This window comes from Excalfactoria chinensis, chromosome Z (genome assembly GCF_039878825.1).
Source record: "Excalfactoria chinensis isolate bCotChi1 chromosome Z, bCotChi1.hap2, whole genome shotgun sequence".
Taxonomy (NCBI): domain Eukaryota; kingdom Metazoa; phylum Chordata; class Aves; order Galliformes; family Phasianidae; genus Excalfactoria; species Excalfactoria chinensis.
Genome location: NC_092857.1, coordinates 10,576,615 through 10,596,475, shown reverse-complemented (window position 1 = coordinate 10,596,475; position 19,861 = coordinate 10,576,615). Strand labels below are relative to the sequence as shown.

The 19,861-nt window shown below is 40.7% G+C and overlaps 1 protein-coding gene across 1 annotated transcript; it reads right to left on the bottom strand.

Annotated features, from left to right (window-relative positions):
• Window positions 1-1,353: 1,353 nt before the first annotated feature.
• Window positions 1,354-14,017, bottom strand: IL7R (interleukin 7 receptor). Its single transcript, XM_072360479.1, has 8 exons — window positions 13,912-14,017; window positions 8,520-8,658; window positions 7,068-7,222; window positions 6,219-6,373; window positions 5,629-5,803; window positions 5,092-5,182; window positions 3,264-3,339; window positions 1,354-1,848 (listed from the first exon to the last, which is right to left on the bottom strand). Exons 1-8 carry the CDS (start codon window positions 14,009-14,011, stop codon window positions 1,354-1,356), a joined length of 1,386 nt encoding a protein of 461 aa, XP_072216580.1. The 5' UTR covers window positions 14,012-14,017.
• Between the last annotated feature and the right edge of the window lie 5,844 nt (window positions 14,018-19,861).

The window sequence follows — 19,861 nt, the reverse complement described above, 5'->3', positions numbered from 1 at the left end:
CCCAGAGCACAGCAAGGTGGCTTGGATTTCCCATGGCCACGCTGCTGGGCCGTCATGCAGCCACGTGGCTGTAGCAGCTTTGTCTCCAAGCGTTGCTCCGCAGTGTGCAGCGTCCCACAGGGACAGTGGAGTGGCTCAGTCCTCTCAGTGGCAGCACTTGGGGAGTCCCTCAGAAACAGGCACAGAGTCCAGAAAGACAAATGGGAAGGGACAATGTGACTTCCTGGGTCATAACATTAAAACTACATTACCTCCAGGCAATTTAAAAACTGCTATTTTTGAAATATGGGTCTTCGGATCAGTGGTGAGACTCATGATATTCCAGCCATATTCCTAGACCAGAAGTCACATAACAAAAGTACGTGACCCAGTTGAAATTATCCATATGGAAACACAGCCACTATTATTCTAGTGAACAGACATTACCTGCACGTCCCTTCTGTCCTGGAAAGTAATTGCATGATGCACTAATGCTTGCACAAGAGCTGCAGAAAAAGAAAGCAACGTGCATTTTACAGCCCCAGTTCAGTTACAGGGAGAAGTAGGACTTTGCTTTTCATTGACTTTTTTTTTGTTGTTGTTATTTTCTTAGCTAAAAATTGCAAAGAGATGACGTGAGATACTGAGGGTCTTAAACATATGAGTGTAGCAGAAATGTTTATGGATCCTGAATTTAGTTCTGGGGTATGTCTATACCAATAGCAAAAGACAGTGGCATATTGGGTTTTGTGCTGTTTTCATCTTTCAAAAAAATCAGTCTGAGAAAACATCTTCCAAAAGTGATTCCATGTGCTTTTTCCTGTGGACTCAATCAACTGCCTTAGCAGCGACCGACCTTCTGAATCCTCAGGTGACTAATGCTTGATAGCAACTCTCACTTACTGTCATTTACTGTCCATAAGCTTTACAAACTTGTGGACTTCTACTAGCTGCAGAGGAGTTACTCTAGGTCTAGTGTGAGAAAGATCAGATTCAGTTTCACTTGAACTTCTTTCCATATTTCTTGTTCAGGCATTAATATGAACTTAACAGAAGGCTTCACCTCTCTTAGACATGCTGTTATCCTTGTCTAGGAGTGCAGTGTCATTGCTCTGGATTAATCAGATCTGAAGATTAAAATCAGATTAAATTAAATTTCATTTCTTCTGCGGTGGATATTGCTGCTGGGATGCAGAGGGCAGAAGGTCACTTGCTGAAAAGCAGAACCCACACTTCTTTGTACAGCATTGCACTGTGAGCAGGGTGTGGTGGAGGTGGGAACTAGATGAGACAGAGTGCAGGAGAACAAAATAGAGAGCTTCAGTATCCTGCTTGCTCTAGGGAAAAGGCAGTGTTTTGTGGTATCTGTAAGGCCTACTGATTTTTGTAAAAGCTAGACATGGTGACATAGGCTTCTTCATCGCTTGGTGACTTCAGTTCACTGTTAGGTGGCACCAGGTTGACATTCTGGGGCTCTGGTCCAGGTTGTCTTGGAAGATCTAAGGGAGCAGCAGAAGGAAGGTGAAAGCCATCGTCACACAGAGGCACCCCGCTGCTGTGGCACACCTCGTACGTGCCAGAGCTGCAGATGTCAGCAGTGTCTGTAGACTGGCTGCTACCAAGGAATCCATGAAGAGCCTCAGCAGACCAGATTCCTCCATAATTCACAGACAGGTTCAGGCTGGTTTTGTCAGTTCTTGCAGGGCTTTGCTTCAGGTCTGATCCACTCCTAAACTTTGGTGGGATATCTGTCTCTGGAGTAGGTGGTGGCTGCAGAAAATTTTCCTGTTCAGCTTTTGCTTGAATGCCATCCACTTCATGGATAAAAACATAACCAAAACTCTCTGGGTTAAAGCTTATATCAAAATTCTGCATGGCAAAAGGAACAGCATGGTCAGTTAACATTGGCCATCTGCCCAACAGAAAAGATGCTTCAAGAGTTCATATGATTTTAGAAGGGCATTTGTTATTTCTTTAGTTCTGAATGTAACCCCGAACAGGTTAAAAGGTAGGTTAGCAGAGAATTAACTGCAACATTGCTTAATAACTTTTTATATATTAATCTGAATCTATTCTGTGATCTCCTGCAGGTAGCATCACTGGAATGCTCTGCACAATGTGATGTTTCAAAGAGTTTTTGAAGCCACTTATTCATTGCACACCAGCTATTTCATATAAATTAGGGTGCCAAATCTAGTCGTTCCTTTCAGTTTTATATTCCCAGTTTAACAATGCGATAAATTAAACATTACCATTTCTTGAAATACATTAGGAATCCCTATACTAGGGAGCACAAGGGATGGGAGAGTCTGAAAATTAAGAACTTGCTAGTAAATCACCAGCTGGAGTGTTGACAGGATAGAGCAGAAGAGTTCCTTAGTGAAAAAAAATAATACTACTAAACATAAAAGGCAACCAATTAATCCTAACTGTTACTGTTTCTATCATTTACCCATCAGGTTTTTATATGTGCTCCATGATCTATGATCTATGAGCAATGTTATTGGCCATGTAAGGGTGGTTGGATATTGTCCGAAGTTGGCAAAAGGTCTCCCATCCAGTTATGTGACCACAGTTTCATAAAAGCACTAAAATGTCCCAGTGGTAGAGAACCACAGGAGTGCACCCAGTTCAACCTTCTTCCAGAAGAGGACCTTAAACTGGGTTTTTCAGGTCCCTGTCAAGCCAAGACACAAATGTTTCTAGTAAGGGATATTCTGCTGCTTCTCTGTGCAATCTGCTAGATGTAATTGTTCTCATAGCGAAGGATTCTTTTCTTATATCCTGATGAATCATAGAATCATAGAATCACCTAGGTTGGAAAAGACCTTGAAGATCATCAAGTCCAACCACAGCCTAACCAGTACCCCATCTCTAAGTGTTCCCTGAAGCAGTGTTGGCCTTTTACTTCTTATCCTGTCACCACGCATCCTTGTGAAGAGTATCTCACCACTTCCTACCATTTAGGTATCAGTAGGCACTCCAACATTCTCTTTCCCACAAACAAAACCAATTGCTTCAACTTTTATTCACATATCAAGTTCTCTAGCCCTCTATAGTTATTTTGCACAGTTCAAAACTCAGGCTTTGGTTGAAATGTCTGTTATAACTATACCTTTCACTAGTATCTGCCTGTGCAAATATTAGCTCTCTTGAGTGAGATGTAGAAGTCATTTCTGAAAGCTGGATTGGTTTGTGATGCAAAGACATGTTCCTTCTGTCATGAGTATTTATTTATTCCCAGTAGTTTATAATCAAGTGAAAAAGACAGTGGCAATACATACATTTTTTGGCTTCTTACACAGTCGCTCCAGTGTTATTTTATGATCAGGAAGGTTTGGCCACACAACAGGCTTGATCCTAAAATTGCAACAGTAGACATAATGGGGTTCAACAGCAGCAAAACTGAGACACGTTGAGATATCAGATGTTCACATTGTGTTTCTTGTACTAGTTCTCACAAAGCCTTAGCAGTGGCTTGCATTACCCAGAATAATGACAGAGAGAAGTTTCAGAAAAAAAGCAAAGACAAGAGAAGAAGAGATATAAAGGTCACCTAAAAGTCACTATTCTTTTGAGTGCACAGACCGTCTCAGTTAAAGTAAGACATTTAATCAAGTACTGAGAAAGCAGCAAATAGTGCTGGCAAAGATCTCATTTGCATCTAGCTGCATTAACTGGGTTTTTTCATGATGATGCCATTTTCTGTAAGTGAAAAAAAAAAAAAAAAAAAAAAAAAAAAAGAGGCTGTGGTTAAAGTGCAAATTTGCAGAAATTTGCCTCTATATTAGCCAAAGAATTGCATATTTTCCTAACCCATAGACATTTTCCTGTGCTTCCGGAATCTGCAGTATTGCTTTGTTCCCTCTTCTTACTTCTAGCAAAGTTTTCATGCTATGTTGCTGTGGAAACCCTTAGCTATGATGCATCCAGGACACATACAGGCAGGTATTTTCCCTGCCTGAAAATCAAGATTGCAGTGATGTAAGTATTGCAAAATGTATCAGCATTATCTCAGCACCATTGTAATATCATAGATACATACAAATCTATCTTTCTTTTCATACGTGTATTTGTGTACGTGTCCAAATGTACAAAAATATAATCCTCAGTATCACCGAATAGCAAGAGCTAGAAATCTCAAGCTATAGATGTACTAGTAAATTAGACAACACCAGAGAGTATGCCCTGGCAGACTTTTCAGGTGTCTAAAATGTGTAATTATCAAAAGTATTCTTGACATGCACTGACTGATGCTACCTGGGCAGATGGGAAGGCAATTCCCACATGTAGCTCAGTAGTTAGCACGGCTCAAATATTGCCCCCATTTGAGTGGCTTCCATGCAGACATCCCTGAAGACATCAGCAGAGCTGCCATGGGCAGAGGCTGAATGCCACCATGCAGCCCTGGGCCTTCACCTTGCAGGATGCTCATCTCCTGTGTTGAATTTGGGACTTTTCCACTTCTGATTTGAGTCCTACAAGATTATCCATGTATGTGTTTATTTTCTTAAATTTGTCTACTAACTGGTACTTATCTACTGTTGGTAGCCAATATATATAAAAAGTCAGCAGTTTTGTGTGGTTTTGCCACACAATTGGATGGGGACCAAGCTCGGTTCACAGCTGACATCAAGCCCTTGACATAGAGAGCAGTGCCCCACCACTTCCAAAAGCAGCATCCTGCTGACTCAGACTGTGAAAGAAAAAGAGGCAACCTCCCCACTATGCAGTTTCCATACCTCTTAGACTTTACTGAAACCCACAGTTTGCTTTCTTTTCTACATCTTGCTTGAAACTCTTGAGTCAAATGTGCCTCCAGTGAGACACTGACTACGTAAATGTCTCATGATGGCTTCAGATCTGCAAGGGTCTCAGTGTTTCAAGCCCAGGACTAAAGTCTGATTGAAGTAGCAGAGATGTAATAGGCCATCTACTGCCTGCCAGTACTATCTCTCATGTTTCCCTCTAATACTCTTTGCCTTTGGCACAATACAGAGGCTCAGAAATGGGAAGAGAATAGTTCACAAGTGCAACAGGGAAAGCAATAGAACTGTCTGAACAGGACTGGCTTGCAACTTTCTCATACTAAAATAATTAGATTACCATTACCTGCTTTCCCAAAATGTTAGAATCAGGACAATCATGACAACTGACAGAATGAAGCCTGGGATGGAGAGTATGATAATGAACACACTGCTATCTAAAGGCAAACACAGAACATCTGTCAGTGCATATACATGCCTCACTGCTAGACACTCTAACTGCAGTGCCACCTAACACAGTCTATTGGGGATGAATGCACAGCACTGTGCCTTCTTACCACTTGTCTGCAGCAGTGGTGCATTTCACTGACTCCACATAGGTGGGGAGCTTTTGGGTAGTCATGGCTCCAGCCTTAGCTGAGCTTCAGGCTGGTTCCCAGCTGCAATGAAGCACCATGTTCTCTGCTGCTACTTGCTGTGTCCTTATGGCAGCATCGATGTAATTCTCAGCCCCACAATATGTCTAGGTGCTGCCAAGGGCTGGAACTAATATGGCCACTAATTCACCCTCCCCATACTTTCTTCACTGCTGCTGCTAGGGAAAACTAGTCTATGGCCTGAGAACCCCCTAGTGGTCTCGGACCAAAGTAGTTTTTGCCCGTACAGCTCTCTGTGGAGTCTTCTCCTGTGGTCCTGAAGCTCTTTGAAGTGCTCCACTCGCTCCACGTGCCCTTAAAGTAATCTCCATTGGGCTGAGAACGTACTTTCACCTCATACAATGCATCTGCTTTGAGGTTTTTTCCCAGTAACTTTATCTGAAGGTATGGTGATTCTATGGTCTAAACACATTAAAAAAAAAAAAAAAAAAAAAAAAAAAAAAGAAAAAAGCAATTACTTTCTAATAGACATAGAAGATAAGAGCAGAACCACCAAAGCAAACATCATTATATTACTCTGTTGGTAATGAACTGGTGGTTCTGTTTTAACACGATGTTATGCCTTCCATTTCCATGCCAAAGTCCAAGTACAAATGAATGAAATCTCTGTAGCCCAGAGAAGTACCAAACAGACAAGAATGCTGTCAGCTGTGACTTGCTTTGACTAGCAGAATTTCCAAATGCCGAATATTGCTCCTTTCCAAGCTGCTGGCTGGAAAACTGAGAAAGGCAGCCCTGAGAGTTTTTGCATGATACTGATATTTGTATGGCAACGTTTAATTTCAGAAATTAGGTAATCTTAACAATATATAATTACCTTCCAAGTGCTTCCTTCCTGCCGGTAGGCTATCTGGTGTATTAATTTGTCCTTTAAGTATTTCTTCCGTGAGTGTGGTGTATTATAATGAATGACATATTCATTTGCCTCCTTTTGGTACGTTATATTTATGTCAAATGGTACCTCAGGCTTGACTGCAAATAATAACAAACCAAGATATAACGGAGTCATTTCCAAGTGAAAACCCATGTAGGATAACTATGTAGGTTTAGAGTGAGGGTTGCCCTGAGCTGGGTGATCTTTGTGTTTGGGTCAGCTCAGCATTACACCTTGGTCCCAAAAGGGACTTAGTGTTGACCAGATGAAGCAAGGCTGTGTCAAGCAGAGCCTAAGAATGTAGTGTGTCACGTTTGTTCTTGGAAAGCAGTTCCTGATCTTAGAAATGTCCCAGATGTGGTTTTGATGTGATCATTCTTGGGGTCTTTGTGCCCATTCGGCACCACAGGCACCACAGGCTCCACCAAAATGCAAAGCTTGAAAAAATGAGATCTTTCAACTCTGTGGTCACTGTGTAGAACTTCTAATTGTGCAAAAGCTCATTTTAGAATTGAACTGTTAATCCGTGCTTAGTAATTCATCCAGACACAGGATTAGCTGCTTTGACCAACTGCATAGTTTAATCTACATCCAGATATGGGCTATTAAAAGCCAGAATTCAGATGCACGTTTTGAATGGGTGTTAGTCATGTTAGACTTAGCATCACACTCTATCGGCACCCAAATCCAGACCTCATCCCTTCCCTGGCCTTTAAGTTTTGCCCTGGACAATCTTATTTCCTTCCACTAATGACCATACATTAACAATGTCCAAAATGTTCAGTGTCTTACCAATGTCAGTTACAATCAGACTCTTGCAGACCCTTCTCTTTATCTCATATTCCACACAAATGTCTTTATTTGAGAGTATATTGGTGAACTGTAAAAAATAAACATCTTCCTGTTTCTCCATGTTGAAACACGGATATCTGCTGTCTTCCTTGGTACTGTTGGCCAAAGCAATACAGTATTAGTTTCTTCTCAGTCTTACTGTAAAATTATAAGGGACAAATCCTTGTTGCTAATTTCAAACAAAATGAAGTGAGACACCCTATTAAGCAAGAAAAAATATCATGCAGATAAAGAATTGAAAGATTGTTAATGCTTTTCCTCAGTGTATTTGGGCATAACAATCAAGTGATATGAGTCACAGTAAGAGTCCTGGAGTTCTCCAAGAAAACATTGGTTCAAAACAATAATTATGACATTGGAGATGCATATGTTAATGTATCTTTAAAACTGATGTTACTGCTGCCATTTTAAAATATGAAGTGATAAGTATGGGTATTCCTTGACAAGTAATGAGGAATTATCTGTTGACTGAAATGGCATTATATACAGGGTCAGTGGTCAGTCAGTCCATGAGGGTCTCCTGGTATTGTTTCAGAAGTGGAAATATGTCTGCTTGTTCTTCCATCTACGCGCCTCTTGTGCTTGTGGACTGACATAAAACTGCAGCCAAAATACAGAGTAAAATTCATGGCAGTAGAAAAATTCTATTAAAACAGGTTTAGGACAGGGGGCAGGGGGAGGATGGAAGTTGTGATTAGAATAGTAAGGTGCAAAAGTAAAGGAAAATCCACTTTTTCTTGCAGCCATAGTACTTTAAGTTCCAGGAGAATCAGGCAAAGAGAAAGCAGTATGCTACAGAAACAAAATATCTGAACTTCTTCATCTAGATGTGTCAGTTAAAAAATACAGCGCAAGAACTTGATGTCCTCAGCTGCAAGTGGAAATGACTGATGTGTTTTGTTACTCCCCTGTTTTTGTATGCTCATTTCATTACGGCCATTCAGCATGTTGGTGTGTGCAAAGAGAGGCGATTAACTTTAATTTCTGTCTAGACATAGGTAATGGTATTTCCAGTGGAAAACCAGAATCTGCTCTCTCTCTTTTTTTTTATTTTTATTTTTAATATCACTTAGCGTAAAGGAAAAATGGGTTCATTTTATGCTCAGCTTCACCAGAAATAACAAATGTTTCAGAGTAACAGGTGCAAGAGGAGGAGTACTGGAGGTGTCATAATGCCCTTTAAAGATCCTTCCAGTCAACTTTTTTTCTTGCTGGGGTTAGATTCTGTTTCAGAGAGCTCTTCTTCACTAAATATAGTATTTGAATTTGGTAAAGCACTCAAACAGAATTTAGTTCGTCTTTTCTGCTCCTGTTCCCCAACATCTGGCAGTGTGACTCACTGGTACTTCAACTACCCAGAAGTTGACCAAAGGATGGACTGAGAGCACTTACCACACAATCAGGGTATAGTTAGTGTTGTGAGGAGGCAGCTCTGTAAAATTGCAGGTCAGGCTGCTGTAGGAATCCTTAAATTCCAGCTGGCTGAAACAGTCAATGTCAAAATTATCAGGTTCATCATCTCCAAAGGTTCCTAGAGAGAGATTAATAGGATGTTACTGAAGCAAACTGGTGTGTGTACTCAATTTGCAGCTTCATTGTAAAGAAGGTTGCTTCTTATGTGGTTCCCTGAAAGGAAAAGGATCAGCCCATCTGTTTTGTAAGAAGCAAAGAAAGCTTGATCAGTCCATAAATTATCAAACAACACTGTATCACAGACAGTTTAGTGTAACCTATGTCCATGCTATTCTGTTACTCAGGAGCAAAGAGGTATAGTATTATTGTCCTTGGAATCTCTGTGAATTTCTGCAAACCTCTTCTTCATATGAGAACAGAGAAAATATCTTGCCCACTCTACCACTCCACTCTACCGTTTAATTTCCCCATAGCTTGAGCCAGGCATGGGGCACTCTCACTGTAAAAGTTATGGACGATCTTCATACCAAGAAAAATTGGGACTGTCTCCACTTGAAAATCATCTCAGAACTATCTCAAACAGGTTTTTTAGTAGGAACCACAAAATGCTGCTATCCTTAGACACACAAAGGGGAGTCATACACATTCACAATGCCTATGGTGAAGCAGATGGTCATGTCAAGGACCAAAACACTTCCAAAAATAAACAGCACAGAAATACACACTGGGAAATATTTACTGTACAACTGCTGCCAAAGGTGTCTGGGGCTGATGTTCAAGGCTAGTTCCTGCTTATAAGTACACGCTAGTTTTAACAGCAGTTATTTGTACAGGAATTTCAGTGCAAAACCAACTGGGAGTATATCAGACACTCAGAGCATTGAAGCAACAGCCCCCAGTAGGGGGGGCACACAACTGCCAGCACTGTGCCTGCACCAGGCATCCCAACAGTCTCCAGCAGCCTCTTCATGGCTTTGCATTGGCTGTGCTCAGTCTCCAGGTTCCTGAAAATCATGGGGAATGATAAGGACGTTTTAGGAAAACAAAAGTATTGTGGTGTCATGAAGCAATTAAGCACATTTTGACTGTACTGTAGAGTCTTCTGAAATGTCACATTGTCACAAATAGACTGAGGAGGGGAAGGTCAGAAATTCAGCCAGAACATCTGTCTTCCTGCAAATTTGCTTTGATGACTCATAAACTTATCGTGATTTGACTAAGAACATATGTCTTGTGTCCTACACTTGGCATATATGATGTCAGTGAAACAAAAGCTGATGTTTCTGAGAGGACTTCTCCCTGGCAGAACTGCCAGTTTAACTTGATTTCATGAAATGTCGCACACTGTAGCCAAGCAGACAATGAAGAAATTATTACAAGCCCTTGAGCAGTTCCTCAAGGTGGGAATGACTCTATCCCTTCCACCAGGGGCTCAGTGTGGTCTGCGATGATATTCAAATATATTCCCATGTCCGAGGACTATTTCCAGTTCTTGGTCCTCTCCTTCCCACTCCTCCAAAGTGCCTGTTCCGTGCTGGACATCTCCTTCAGACTTGGGCTTCTCCAGGGATATCAATGGTTCACATATTTGTATTTACAGTATGGGGAAATGCCCATGGAAATATTTCCAGTGGAAAATCCCTCCCAGAAAAAATATCAGTCATCCCTGCTGATTCCCAGTGGACTCAGATCACTGAGGGATGAGCAGCCACTTGGACATCGTGATTCATCATCCTGCTGGTGATACCCATGATCCCTATCCAATCCTGCTGGGGAGAAGCAGACCTTATCCAGAGTGGAAGCACACCTGAGGATCCAAAACAGTTTAACAGCAGAGAGAAAGTAGAGGACAGTTTTCTCAATTGCATTAAAAGTAACGAGTGTCACTCCCAGGGTCCCTAACAGCCAGTGTTTCCTGCTGACCTCACATCAGAAATGCATCTTGATACGAGTTTTGGGTAAGGGAAGTAATTTAGAAATCATTCAGGAGCGCAGTATAGGCAAAAGCAGTGCAGGGCTGAGAAGTAGGCTGCTGCCATTAGCACCTGAGTTGGTTAGCAGGAAGGCTGAGTACATCTGATGCTTCTCTGATCTATCCCCCAGGCTAAGAGTGGCTGTTTGCCACTGGAAGCAGCTGGTGCTAAGAAGCTGTTCCAGGTCTTCCCTTCTCACTGCAGGTCTGGTGTCACCTGTCCCATGGGGAGTTAGTGAAAAAAAAGATGAAAGATGAAGACGTGGGACTTCCACCAGCACTGCAGGTTTGAGGAAACACTCTGTGCGTCTTAGGGCAGGTAGCGTGCCACCCTGTTTGGCAATCATGTTTAAGAGAGACTCAAAGTTCGTGCACCTCCTGAACAAGCCCTGCAGCAGACGTGTAGCTACAAAAGTGGATATTAGGTATAATTACATATATGAGGGTAAGGGTGAGCATATACATATATATATATATATATACTATATTCAAAATTAAAGGAATAAAAAAAAAGAGATGAAATGAATCTACACAAAATAAAAAAAAAAAAAAAAAAAGCAACTAAATAAACCCCCCACTTTTTAGGTAGATATGCTCAAACTCACACACACATCTCTAAGATTTCAGCTACAAAGATACAGAAGAAAAGCTTATTTATATACACAGCTACCTCAACACTGACATTTGTAAGTTAGAATGACAGATCCTACCTTAACATAACAGACAGATGCTGCTGGGTATTTTCTGAATATAAAAATCACACATACTATACTTGATATCAACACACAAAATGGATAAACACGTTAAAATGTAGCATATCAGAATGATTTTTTCAGCTATCTGCAAACCTCTGTTGGTCTGGCTGTAAACTACACGGTTCCAGCTGCCATGTAACATTTAAATAGCACAGAGAGTCTTCGGTGCTGAGCAGAAGGAAAACTTAACCTCATCTTTTTCACACTGAACATTCACTTAACTGATAATGTGTTTCCTTATTTGTTGAAATAATGTCCTAATCATTGAATATATAATAATTAAAGATTATGAATGAAGTATGAAATTAGAAATGCTATGTTTTTTTCCAAGGACTGAGTGATTCTTTTTGATGCATATGTTTATCACCTCAGTTATACCTCTTCCCTAACCCTCAGAAACTCAGCATGCAAATATGTCCATTACATAAACAGTTTCAATGACTCCAACACAAATGACACTGCTAAGGACTTACAGCGCAATTAAAAATTTACAAGCTGGTAATTTTTTCTCTTTGAGAAGCCCAGACCAGACAGATATCTGAGCCTGGCAATACGGAAATCAAGACAGGGCTTGTTACAGAGTTATTATCATGTGAGAAAAAACATCTTTTCAGAAATGGTCATCCCTTGGGTTTGGCCAACATCCAGCAGAGATGTTCAAATCACAGCAGGAGTCTTAGAAGCCTTTACCAAGAGTGCTAGTGGGGGCTATTCTTGTGTGTCAGCTTTATGCTTTGAAGCCACTAGGACTAACCACAATGTGTAAAACTGAAGGCACTGATAAGTGCCTGCAGGCTTAGTGACTGAGTTTGCTAAGTAAACAAGGTGGCCACCTCCATGGACAGGGCCATGTGAAATCTCTAGTGCTGATGGCAGCAGACGGCCCATCACCTGGACTTAGGACTGATTTGATTCAGGGAGGATTTGTTTTTTCATTGCAACAGTTTTGCTGTGGGTTGTACAAACTGTACAAGTCTGGAGAAGAAGGGCACTGGTACTGGCTATCCTGCTCACAGCACCCTGCCTCTGCCTGTGCCCACCTGCAGGTTCATGGCTGCCCCACTATAGTTTGCCTGGGGCTGTTCTTCCAGGCCAGGGACAGAGCTGAGGAAGCACTTCTGACATGGCAGCCTGCCACTCGTCAAAGAGGAGGAGATGAAAGCAAGTGCCAAAATAAGCTTTTTCTTTAATTTGTTGGCCAAATCTGTGACACTCATGAAGAGAAGATGGTGATTGATCTATGTGGATTTTGTGAGCATCATTTTCTTTATTCTAAGCAAAATATTAATTATGGCTTACTGGAAGCTAGTGATGAAACCAAGGAAAGGTCTTCTCCCCTCCGCTTTTGGGAAGCCCTGAGTATGTCAGTGACATAAGCTATAAATCACTGTCATTGACCTCTCACTGTTGCAGCTTCTTGCAAAATCTGGCTCTAAGAAGCTGCAAATTGTATAAACAAAATATAAACAGAAAAGAAACAAACAAGTTCGAAAAGTTGCAATTCGTAGCTCTTTTCTATTTTATTCTAACTCAAAAACTTACTATGCTTACCCTATCTATGTCTATATGAAAATATATATCTGTATATGTATACATACACATACACATTAATGCTATACAATACATGACAATGAGGCAAGAGATTCCTTGCCATTAAATCACAGAGAGAGAACAGGTACACAAACATCTCCTTCCAGAGGAGAAGACTCTTTTGCTCCCACACAATGAAATTCTGGTGCCCTTAAGCTAGTAGTAACTGAGTGACAGTCCATGTCCTTCAGAAAAATGCAATAATCTCTCTCACTGCTGTTTGTTCGTATCAGACAATTAAGTGTTTAACAGGTCTGATACAGAATCTGTAAACGCAGTTTTTGAGATCCCTTTTGAGAAAAGGGATAGCAGATTAAAAGACAGTGGGTTTTATCATTGTTTTTTATGTTTTGATTTTTTGATTTTGATGCTTCTAAACAATTTTCACTTGTCCAAATAAGATAATGAAACCTGCAATAAGCCTGAATTTAAACTGTTAAGTTAGCTCATAATTCTTTGTCACGTAATGGATGAATATTCTTAGTGATGGGCTGTGAGAAGCCCCTGAGGACCAGCTGCTACACTGACAGAGGCTGGGACTATTCCCAAATACAACTTCCACAGCTGTTTAAAGAAAAAAAACAGTTTTTATTTTGTAGTGGAACAGGTTAGGCCACACTTGAGGTGCATTAAGAAATTTTCTGTGGAGGAAACTTTCAAGAGAAAGAGAAGCCAGAACCTCAGCCTTGTCTGAGGGCAGCTCAGAGTGATCCCAGACTGCAGAAGAGTAAAGCAGCACCCTCCTCACAGATGCAACTTGTCACATAAACACTGGAAGCAGTAAGAAATGATTAACAGGTCTGATCTTGCATGGCTTCTGTACACAGCTATCATCTCCCTCATTTCATACAAGTCTGAGTATTGCAGGGACAGAAGATTTGGTAATCATACAGATAATCCTTCAGTTCTGCATACACCTCCAGTACTGGCACTAAAAGAAAGAGACTGGAGGCTAAAGTATTCACATATTCAACCCAGCAGTAGCATTTTTGAGCTCTTAGTTCAGGTTTTCAAGATCATAGAAGAGTGCAAAGATGAACATGAAATGACTCACCATCACCATCTGCTGAGGTGCAACCACTTTCCCCAAAAGTGGTATGAAGAAACAAGATGAAAATGCTCAATACCGTACTTGTCCGTGTCATTCTGAGCATGCTGCATGTGTGCAGGACGTGTGTGTGTGTGAAACCCTCACTCACTGACTTTATACTAGATGCAGAACAAACCCATTGCTTGATAAAGAGACCACAGGCAAGGGAAATGTAAACATGCTGGCAAGGATGACTAGTGGCAGAGAGCAGGAAGCCAGAGAGAAGATATTTGCAGAACTTTTACTTTGAAACACATTTCCCACTTCAAAACTAAGGACCTTTTGGGACAGGCCCACTGAACACACTGACGAAGTCCAGTGGGTCAAGAGCAAGCTGCATGAACCACGGTCCTATTCTATCTGGTGAGAGTTTTGCTGCTGATTTTCCTGAGAAAAATGGTTCAGACTTCACATCTGCTTTCCTCTCAATGGAGATACACAGGTCCAAGAGAGAAAAATCTTCTGACTATGAAATACTAATTATAATTACTGTTACTTTTTTCTTTAGGTATTGACACCATACAAGCCAGCAATGTGCCCTTACAGCCCAGAAAGCCAACTGTATCCTGGGCTGCATCAAAAGAAGCGTGGCCAGTAGGGCAAGGGAGATGATCCTGCCCTTCTGCTCTGTGCTGGTGAGGCCTCACCCGGAACACTGCATCCAGATGTGGAGTTCTCAGTACAGGAGAGACACAGACCTGCTGGAGTGTGTCCAAAGGAGGGTCACAGAAATGATCCATGGGATGGAACACCTCTGCTACAAGGACAGGGCTGAGAAAATTGGGGCTGTTCAGTCTGGAGAAGAAAAGGCTACTAGGGTGACCTGATAGCAGCCTTTCAGTATCTAAAGGGGAGCTACAGGAAAGAAGGGGACAGGCTCTTGCAGTGTCTGTGGTGAAAGAACAGGGGGAAATGGCTTCAAGCTTAAAAAGGACAGATTTAGGCTGGATATAAAGAAAAAGTACTTTACAGTGATGTGGCAAGGCACTGGAACAGGTTGCCCAGTGATCTGGTTATGTCCCATCCCTGGAGAATTTCAGGGTAAAGTTGGACCAAGCTCTGGGCAACCTGATCTAGATGTGTATGTTCCTGTTCATTGCAGATGACCTTTAAAGGTCCCTTCTAACTCCAAGGATTCTATGATTCTAAGGCCCAAATAAGGCAACGTTGACCAAAAATAGTTGTGATTTACAAGATTAATCCTACAAAATGCTGCTCTGAGAACAAAAGTGGTACATCTCACATTTTTTTTCAACTTTGGACAAAGCAAAGGCAAAAAAAAAAAAAGAAAAAAAAATGAGTTGGGGTTAAGTATTTCCTTTGCACACTTTCTCTGGCTGTATACACCAACATACTCTGGTATGCATTACAAGGCCATGCACTCAGCTGACTGATGTGGCTAGCTACAAGTGAGCAGAAGATCTGAAACAGGAGAGCAAGCTTCAGCTCAGCACTGGCAGCACCAAAAAAAGCTTTATGTCGCAGACATGAAGGAAACTGAGGGCAAACTTGGTAACAATGCCCGAGCAAACTGAAAAGTCATGACACTATAAAAAGTGCAACATACAACCCACAGTGGCTTTTGCGCTTCATTTTCAAAGAATTTAAACCACTCACCAAAATGACGAAAACTCAACCCTCATGTCTAGACCAGCATCCTTCTCACCTGGCCAGGGGCAGTGGGGGTGTTCCTGGGCTCCCTAGTTCGATTTCAATGGGAAGAAATGGTCCCTTTTGATAAGGCATTCAAAAGACAAAATGTAATCCTCTAAACACTTTCATTTTCTCTCCACTGAACCCAAGGTGACATGGAGGTAAACATCTGCTAGATAGATCTCCATGATCTATCCCACTCACAGGTACTGGAGGGATTTGCTGGGCTGCAGCCACCTCTTGTACAAAGCAGAACAGGAGCTGGATGCAGGAGCATGGAGCCACTGGAAATGGCCTCACCTTGGCCTAACTAGGCCTAATCAAGAGGAGCCTGCGGGGTTATCTGGGAAATGTCTTCATTCCTACAACATCCCCATAATAATTACGCCCCTTCAGAGGTCCCAGTTAACTGGCGGGACTTAAGGTGTAGACAGCTTCTCATCTCTCCCTCCTGACCTTTCTTAACTTGACTCCAAGCCTGTTGACTACAGATATGAATCAGAGATTGGGTCTCAGTGAATTCATGTCCTGAAGGCCTGTCCTTTCTTGATATAGAACACCAGCGCCTTAGTAATATTTGGTATCATATTACTCTAGAAATCCTTAAGCTGATTTGTACTGCATTTTCAACTAGAAATGTCAGTAAAGGAGGGCTTTCCTGGGCAAACTGATTGCTGCCCAGAAATGACACAATTTCACTTTAAATTTGCCTTGTTTATAATTGAGTGGGCTATCACTTTGATCATTTTTTTTCTTTTTTCCTGTTTCAGCTGAAGCAAACTAAAAGAAAAAGACTTTTCAGAAATAATATTTTGGCTGAACCTCAGACAATCTTATTAACAGAGCTGCGCTACTGAGGGGATTTCCATGTTATCATCACTGCATTTTGTCTGGGTGGGGAAATGAGGGACAACAATGAAAAAAAAAAGGAAAAGAAGAAAAAAGCTTAGTATAAAGAAAGAAACAGAAGCAAAAGTACATTTTCTTTTGCTTCTCAGTCTCTGCTTCAAAAGTTATTTGATTTCTAAGAAGCATTCGGTTCAATCAGTCTCACTTTGGTGTCTTCCTGTTATGTGCTGGAGATGGGAAATCAAATTTACAAGAGTCCCAACTTTAGGGTAGCTGAAGTGTTAATACTCAAGGGGCAGAAAGGAGACAGAATTAACCTTTTCTTGCTATGAATTTACTCTGCTATAAATTTACTCTGCATCTGCCTCCTAATTCAGCATTACACGAGAAAGAAAATGATATTTTCCTGAATCTAGGCTGAAAATTTGAGCAAAGGGATACATTTGTTTATTCTGTAGTAAGAGTCTTAGGTCCTCTGGAGAGCTGATGGATCAGGAAAATAAAAAGGTTATATAAAAAGGATGGTTTAAGGAAATAACCATTTAAACAGGTAAAACTCTGAATGATACTATGAAAACATACTGGTCCTTCCCAGCTGTGTGCCACTCTTCATTAAGTCTCAGCACTGTTGGTGTTTCTGAGTTACCCCAAGCCTTCTGACATTTTTGGCCATAGTCTAAGGCCAGGTGATAAGTCCACTGCGGAAGGAATTTTTTCTGTGTCCTGTGGTTCTGACGTGCATGTAGTCATGCAGTTCCCACTGACTTCTGCAGGTGATCTTGTAATTTCTTGTGTTCCTGCTTGCCTTTCAGCCAGAGATCATGACTAATCAAGCAAACCATCTACAAGTTTTCAGTTGTTACACAGCTTGTTCACTCATTTTTTAGTACACCGAGGACACCAAGTCTGCTTAAATTCTGTCTTCAGAAAAAAAATGGAAAAGGCTTCTGAATTTACTATAATTTTTTTAAAAATATGAAGATGCTAAATGTCATCATTTTACCATTTATCCATTTCAAACATGCCAATTCAAGGAGATCCATCAGCATCTGTGATTAAATAGGTCCTCTGGACACATCTCAGTATGAACACAGGTCCTATAGACAGTGACAGTCAGAAGATACAGACATCCTTGTGTGTGAAGAATTCATTTGGTCTGTTCCAGACAGAAAACTTTGGGTAAAATCACAACACAAAATGGGAATGGGAAGGAATATTTCCCACGTTAATAACATTTCTCAGAAGTTGTTGGGCTTCTTGGCTCTCCCTATGGCACAAGGCGTGAGGGCTTTTTTTTTTTTTTTTTTTTTCAGTTCCCTGGTCTATTAATAAATTAGTTTAATTAAAGAACAAGGGTGTTGGTCCCTCTGCCTCCCCTGACCTCTCCTGCTCTGCCCTACACCTCAAGTAGACAGTGGGATGGAGAGAAGGATGGCACAACATCTTACCCCTTCTATGAGCCATGGGTGCTAATTCAAGACAGACTTTTGACAACTATTTAGGTCCATCCTCTTTCAATACAGTATTTAAATTTATCCATCAGTTTAACGTGCTTGTAAACTTCTTTAAATTAAAGCTTTGGCACTTTCTAAAAGTCTGCCAAAGGTTGGGTTTTTTTTAGATTTAGCTAGAAAAATTGAGGGATTCGTGCAGCTCTCAAACAAAATTTTATAAATTCAATAAATACAGAATGCCAACAAATAACCATAGTTGTAAGTTACAGTTAAAGGCTGGTGAAGACTAAAATGCATGGTTATTATTATTTTGTTGTTGCTGTTAGGAAAGAATTTGGTAAAGCCGAAGTCAGTAATAAAGCAGATTCTTGCTAGATGCATTAAATATTTACTCAAATATTTAGATTTTATTCTTTTTTTCCCAGATGTGTTTGGAAGCAGAAATCATCCAACCTTCCTCAGTAGAGAGGAGGAGATCTCCTAAGCTAGAAATTCACATTTTTTTATTATTGTTGCTTCTTGACATTTCTCATTCTGACCTACTTTGAGGGACCTCTCTTTCGCTTCAGGGTCATTTTTTCTTGGTATTTTGCTCCTCCAGGAGTGGGAACATGTGGGAGTCATTATTGCTTAAGGCAGCATCACCGGGGACAACAAGACCTAAAGCCTCAGAGAGAGGAAAAGGTTATGTATATGTGTTAGATAAGAAACCAGCTCTGGTAAGAATTAAATCCCGAAATTGAATGTAGTTACTCTGGAGGATGATTTGCTTCCGCCATCATCAAATTACACTGAGATTTAGATTACAATGAGCATTGCAGAGTTGAAAATACTCAGTCCCGTTCCACATTGTCCTGAAGAAAGGAGCAAAGAGCAGAAAACTTTCACAGTTTCTTTGCACTTCCTTTGTCTTTGAGGTATTGATGCTTGAAATTATTGTTTTGAATTTCCTACCAGAGCACTAACAAATTTATTAACAAAGAAGTCCTGTGATGCTGAAAGAAGAATAAAGAAAATTAATATATATATATTTATGGGTGAGGAGCAAAAAAAAGGGACTGATTTGCACTTCACTCAGGCTTCCAAGTATTATGAGACCAGCCCCAGAAACTGCACAAGGGGCTAAAAATGGAGATATATCCCCTCCTATTTAACAAATACAGCAACAGCAGCAACAGAAACACTCAAACTAATACTTCTGGGCTTCTTTCATTTGCATTTAAACTCCTAAGTATGTCTAGGGAACGCTGAGGAAAAATAAATTCATCTGTTTTCCACAGTGAATTAAAGCATAAGAAATGAAATATTAGACCGCCTTTACATTATTTTCTCTAAGTCTTGAAGAAATGTAAGAAGTACTGCCAGACATATTGCTCAGTCAAGACCAAGTCTGCTGAACAGCCATTTTTGAACACGATGTTGGAAAAATAAAACAACCCACATGGTTTCAGTGACAACAAAGTATTTTTGAATGTGTTTTAGTTCTGCAAAATACATTAACCATATTCCTGAAGTTCTGAAATTAAATATGTTTGAATTTTCTTTCTTTTTATAAAAATGTCCTATGTTTTTTCATTTTAAAAATCTGAACTACTAAAAAAATTACTTGGATTTGTCTACATACAATCTTTGGGCATATGACTACTGCAGCTATGGCTGGTTTTGGATACTTTATATTTAGCCATGGGGTTTCTGCTTGCTGATTGATCCCATTCCACAGATAAAGGCCAAAGGGATGCAGGAAGATCTATGCCTGTGTGTGACCAGATTGTGATACAGATCTGAACTCTTTTCTGCTGTTTGAGGGAGTTCTGCACATAGGCACAGCACAGAACTTGGAAGTTAGACCTTCTTGTAATTTTGGAGGTGACTAGAGCTGCAGTATTGCAAGGCATTTTCCTTGCTGAAAAAGCAGTTTTTGCTTGCTGTTCAGCTCACTAAGAAACAATGAGTTAACA

Excerpts from the sequence above, each read along its gene's own strand:
- IL7R (XM_072360479.1), bottom strand. The coding sequence starts at position 14,011 with ATGCTCAGAATGACACGGACAAGTACGGTATTGAGCATTTTCATCTTG. Across the intron at positions 8,659-13,911 it reads CACCTCAGCAGATGGTGATG|GAACCTTTGGAGATGATGAA; the intron begins GTGAGTCATTTC and ends ATCTCTCTCTAG. Across the intron at positions 5,804-6,218 it reads AGGAAGGAAGCACTTGGAAG|ACCATAGAATCACCATACCT; the intron begins GTAATTATATAT and ends TAATGTGTTTAG.